The following is a 5,393-nucleotide window of genomic DNA, read 5'->3' as shown; positions in this document are numbered from 1 at the left end:
CCAGTGCTTTTGTCTTGATCGCCGTGTCTCTGGAGCGCAGGTATCAGAAGCCAAGAGACATGACAAGAATCCAACGTGAGTTTCCAGTTTTTTTTTTTAATCAAAGAAACATGACACTGTCACAATAAATAACCATGCTTTTATACTGCTGATGCTCGCTTCCAAGGAAACAAAAGAGGACAAATAAGTCTCGACCCAAAAGGAGAAACTGAGATGCAACAGCCCAATTTTTCTATGCTTCATCATCGTGCAATATTGTACATAGTGAGAGAACCAGGAAGCCGGGGGCCCTCTTCCTTTTTTCTTCCAAAATATAGATCCAGCCATCAATGGTGCACTCTAGTGATAACGAGACGGCTCTTTATCAAAGACCTGGACTATTTACAAGTCAAGGAGATGGAGTATGCCTTTTTTTGTTTGGCTCTGGCTGCTAACTGTCTTCAGTCAGTGGAGAGAGAGCACGAAAACTCCATGTAGTACTGTGATATGGTGGTGGGGAAGATGGGTTCTTTTGTTATAGGCTGAGGTTTTATAGACTACCCACTTCCCTAACATTTCTTTACAGTCCATGTACCACAAATGAAAACACTGCAGGCCTGCAGAGGAGTCCTAGCTTCTTAAACGACACGTCGAACGTCATTCAAGGACTTCAGTGAGTATTGTATTTGGCTGTGTAGCAAAGCGTGTTTGGGGGGGTGGTCGCCTTTACGCACGTGGCCAACGTTTTGATTTGAGTGGCGTTGGATTGGAAGCTCCCCCTCTCAATGATCCACATCAGGACCGGAGAGGGCGAGAAGATCCTTAATCCGCGGCTTAAAGTAACGTGGTCGCTCTGAAATTAGTAAAAAAAAAAGCACAGCATTGCAAACTCAGTCACTCATTTCTTGTTGAGGTGCGTTTCCCGTCGGGACAATCTGCCCGCAGCAGAAGAAGAAGAGAGCTTTCCAGCAACACACTCGACAGAAGAGGCTCCGGTTCCAAACGGGGCTTCAGTGGCCTGCAGGGCGGAGCTCCCAGGTGTCTGTCTCCACAGGGTGGGAAAAAGTCTCGCCAGTTCCACGAGTCTGAAGGGATGTCGGATCGATCAGACCCCCCTCACCTCCACATTGTTTGGCCAAATAAAAATAAAAGGCAGACCATATCATGCGAGAACAATAAAAGACAAGAAAAAAGTTGGGTTGTGGCGCAGCAGAAAAGGGTGGCATGTGATGTCCTTCAGGGGCCTGACCTGGCCGTCACTTCCTGTCCCATTAGGGCCAGGACTTTGGCTGAGCAACAATCTTAAGAAAATAAAAATAAACAACCGGCCATTTCAGAGGCATTCCTCGTGGATCACAAAAGCATAAAAAGATATCTCCCCATATAATTGTAAACTAGGCATTGTTTGTATTTAAAATAATTTGTGTTACAATGCCATGTAAGAAAGAAAAAAAGTATATCCCCGATGTATTTTCAAATTTACACGCATCTATTTACAGTGAACCTTTTCCTAATGTGCAGATGTTTGTGTGAAACTGCAGGGTGGTGCAGCATCTATGTGATATGATGAAGAACCATTACACCACTCGATGCAGAACACTATCCAGTCGAGTTAATATATAATCCAGCTAGACCTTTTACGGTATTAAATGTCTGTAAGAGAATTATCTGACACAAAGTCCAACTGGTTGCTGGAGGTGGTAATTGGTGGTGTACTGGGAGGAGCAGTATGCTGGGTTTCCTTCACAACTCACCCTGGAAAACCCAGCAGCAAAGGCAGGTATTTGATTCTTTGCGATATTAAGGAACACACATTTCAGAGCTAATATGAATGAAGGATGTGGGCGACAAAATGCATGAGTGAAAGTGTTTGGTGGCTTATAACAAGGATACACATTTTATGTTAGTGGGAGAAAAGACAGCGTGATGGACAGATAGGGGTCGGAAAGGCAGCGGGGCGGTGTGCATGTTGCTACCGGTGTTGAGTTTATAGCAAACAAACTTGTTATAAGAGAAGGCTCAGACTGCCGTGGTCAATGGAGGGGGTATGTGTTTAACAAAAGGCCGGGGGGGGGGGGGGGGGGCTGACTGATGCCATGATGGGGGGAGTTTGGATCCTCACATCTGGCTGCGTTGCCTCAGTTGCTGAGGAGCAGCTCTGTCGCCGTTTCCACGTCCCAGGATTTTGAAGACAAGGCCGCTATTACTGCGTTCTGTGAGCGAGGGGGACATGGGATTTTAAAAGTGATTGTAAGCCGTGCGTCATTTACAAGATCAAATTCATAAGAACTGAAAGGATGATTTTACAGTATGCTATTATGAACATCAAATATGTCGACCCTTTGAACTGATTCGTTTTTAATTAATTTGTGCCTATTAAATCTATCTATTAAATCAACTAACTGTTTCAGTTCCACACCATGCTAACAATGTAAATGAATGTTATGGTAGAACAAAGTGGTTCTGACCTTATCGAAGCCCATCGCACAGAGTTTGTCTATTTTGCGGTTGTAGTCGGCGCTGGAGACCGGAGCGCCTCCGTAGACATGAGACCACAGCCTCGCGGTCTGTTTGAACATCTCTGGGTTCTGCTTGTACTGAGGGTGCAGACAGACAGCCCAGTGAGGGTTAAATGTCAAAAACAGTAAAAGTACAGAGAGACAGGCCGTCTGCTTCCGAAAAACATCCTTCTCACCTGGTTGGCTACTACTGCGTCCTGTGGATCATCTGGTTCTGCTGCGGCGAGGAGAGCCTGTAGAGACAACAGCACCGTCCGCAGGGTCATGGCAGCTGCCCTGGGTGGGACGGAGACATGGAGGGCGTTTGAGACGAGGGACATACACACACGGGAACATGCAGTAAAGTGCGTCGCAAGGTTCCAATGCGTCTCACTCACCACTGGTCTTTTAAAATGTCCAGACATATTGCTCCCGTCACAGAACTGATATTAGGGTGCCAGATCTTAGTGATGAAACGCACCTTAAAAGAAAGACGGTTATAGGAATTGCATCAATGTGACAAAGTACATCATTTGTCAGGTATGTCATTCACTGGATAGAATATCTATCTATCTATATATATATATATATATATGCTATGTGAAATTACTGTGATAAAGGATTGTATGTCCATCACCCCTGCATTTGAGATAAAGCAGATTGTCACTCTTATCATACACTTTAATTTTTCATTTATTGACAATTATGTAGACCTGTGCACACGGCAGACAGTGATCAGAAACCTGTATACGGTGTTTACAAGCCACACTAGAGTATCTCAGCTAGCACCTTCGGGTTCCTTAAAAACAGGATTAAGAGCGTATATACGTTCTTTGAAACCAGAATGTGTTTGCTCCAAACCAGGATGACAGTGTGCATGTAAATGCACTGGAACGTGAGAGAAAGGGGTAAAAGGACATGCAGCAAGTATTGAGATGGGAACAACTGAAGCTCGTACCTTTGGAGGGTTAAAAGGATAGGTTTCTGGGATTTTTATTTCAAGCTGAAATCTGCCACCTTGAAAAGAAATGAAGAAAGAAAAACATCAAAATGTTTCAGCATGACAAATAAAGTGTAGTGGTAGATATGTTGTCAGGCCATTGTAATGCAGGTGTGTGACAATACCTTCATATGGTGTATCGGGAGGACCTGCTATCTCCCCCCTCAGCTCTGTGAAGTTCTCATCCACCAAATCTACTTTGATCTGGTTTTTACTAGTCTATAGTTTGGGACAAATGAGAAGGTAACGTTACCCTGGTGCTCCACGGAATCACAGCGCTGTGTCTCGACACGTCTGTCAAGTGTCAAACCACATTCTTTTACAAACATGTGAAAGCTGCACACATGTCAGCTGTTAAAAAGGCGCAACAACTGTACTTCAAAGTTTGTTACAGAGTTCAACAGGAGCCATTGGGATATTTAAATAAGTTAGCAGCGTGGATAGCTTGATACTGGAGCCAAGCTAGCAAAAGTTGGCATAACTACAAACCCACAACAACAAGACTTGACAGGCAGTCGAATGACAAAATACACACTATAAATGGCTTAAATACTTCCCTAATAGAAACCAACTGTTTTAAAAAATATAAGTTGGTGAACGTTGTATAATGAACGCCACGGGCTAATGCTAACTTAGGTTGAGATGTCAAAATATCGTTACCATTAGCAAGCTAAAAGCTGCTAACTCGAAGAGCCATCGGCTAATTATCGTAAGTAAACACCTACGCTGCCTTTTATGAGGCGGGTATTGCCCATACGAGGTATGTTTAATTTAGTTAAGTAGTTACCCACAGGTATGCGGCACCGTTCGTTAGAAACAAGCGGCCTGTCACTTGACAAAGCTGAATCCACGGTGTTTCCTGAACACACCCACCTGACAATAACAGGATAGGTTCGGCCGGGGCACTGACATCAAGCTAAAGCTAAGCTAAAGTTCTCCTGTTTAGGCCTGACCTACAGCAGCACAGGACGGGGACCTGACGTTAGGTAATGATGTTATCTGACATAGCGGCTACAGACACTTACATTTTAATTAGTTCAGTAAAAACGGTAACAAAAAAAACAAGCTGAATCGAAGTGAAAAAAAACATATATAGCCAGAAACGTTACCGCACCTCTTCGCTTTTGAGAACTTCTTTGAACTCCCGCTTGATCCTTTGGACCGCGATGTTAGCCATGGCTGTGTCTGCTGAAGAGCTGCTGTGTCGACCAGACCCGGGTCTCTCTCTCCCTCCGTGTGTGTGTGTGCGCGCGTTGTCTGTCTGTGTGGGGAGGACTGCCCGCTCCGGTGCTTTTCACAGCTAGGGAGCTCTTCTCCTTTCACTTTCACCGTCCACCGCTTATTTTCACTTCAGAGACAAGCTCACTGTCGCCGTCGACTGCCCGCTGGAGCACAGCGTCAGTCAGTCCAGAACATACAGTACACACACACACACACACACACACACACACACACACACACACACACACACACACACGGAGCGTGCAGCTAAATGGAGTAGAAACTGGAAGTTTCATTAATGAGCTCTGGTACAGGGGTTTGTCTTGTTTTTCACACTTGCCTTTTCCCGACATTTCTCATCATGTGCTGAACACATCTGATTTCTATTTTCCAGCACTGGTGACTATCACCTTTTATTCACCTACAGGCTTTTTACATCTGACTGATGTGGAATGGAGCTTTTACTTGATTGTTTTTTATTAGGGAGCAAAATATACAAGTAAGGGAAGAATTCAACACATGTTTCTTTAACTGCCATCACTTACATACCAACTGACTCTTCAACTAGTTCTGACAGTCCAACTGCTTTCATGGCTTAGATATCATCTTCCATCTAAATTGCTTTCGTCTCTCAATATGTGGCTTATCAAGAGGTGAAATAAAGAGAAGGAAGCTGTCAGGTTCTACCCTGACTG

At 44.4% G+C, this 5,393-nt stretch overlaps 1 protein-coding gene across 1 annotated transcript; it reads right to left on the bottom strand.

Annotated features, from left to right (window-relative positions):
- Positions 1-76: 76 nt before the first annotated feature.
- On the bottom strand, positions 77-4,879 carry ube2kb (ubiquitin-conjugating enzyme E2Kb). The gene is made up of 7 exons (XM_079160351.1): positions 4,592-4,879; positions 3,603-3,696; positions 3,436-3,494; positions 2,876-2,958; positions 2,675-2,774; positions 2,448-2,576; positions 77-2,192 (listed from the first exon to the last, which is right to left on the bottom strand). Exons 1-7 carry the CDS (start codon positions 4,652-4,654, stop codon positions 2,118-2,120), a joined length of 603 nt encoding a protein of 200 aa, XP_079016477.1. The 5' UTR covers positions 4,655-4,879; the 3' UTR covers positions 77-2,117.
- Positions 4,880-5,393: the final 514 nt, after the last annotated feature.

Source organism: Pholis gunnellus (genome assembly GCF_910591455.1).
Source record: "Pholis gunnellus genome assembly, chromosome: 5".
NCBI classification, from domain to species: domain Eukaryota; kingdom Metazoa; phylum Chordata; class Actinopteri; order Perciformes; family Pholidae; genus Pholis; species Pholis gunnellus.
The sequence above is the reverse complement of the archived record's forward strand: the minus strand, read 5'-3'. Positions and strand labels throughout refer to the sequence as shown.

Bases quoted from the DNA above. Each gene is read 5' to 3' on its own strand.
- ube2kb (XM_079160351.1), bottom strand. From the start codon at position 4,654: ATGGCTAACATCGCGGTCCAAAGGATCAAGCGGGAGTTCAAAGAAGTT. The intron at 2,775-2,875 runs GTGAGTGAGACG...CGTCCCACCCAG, and splicing joins GACATTTTAAAAGACCAGTG to GGCAGCTGCCATGACCCTGC. The intron at 2,193-2,447 runs GTCAGAACCACT...CCTCGCTCACAG, and splicing joins GTGCGATGGGCTTCGATAAG to AACGCAGTAATAGCGGCCTT.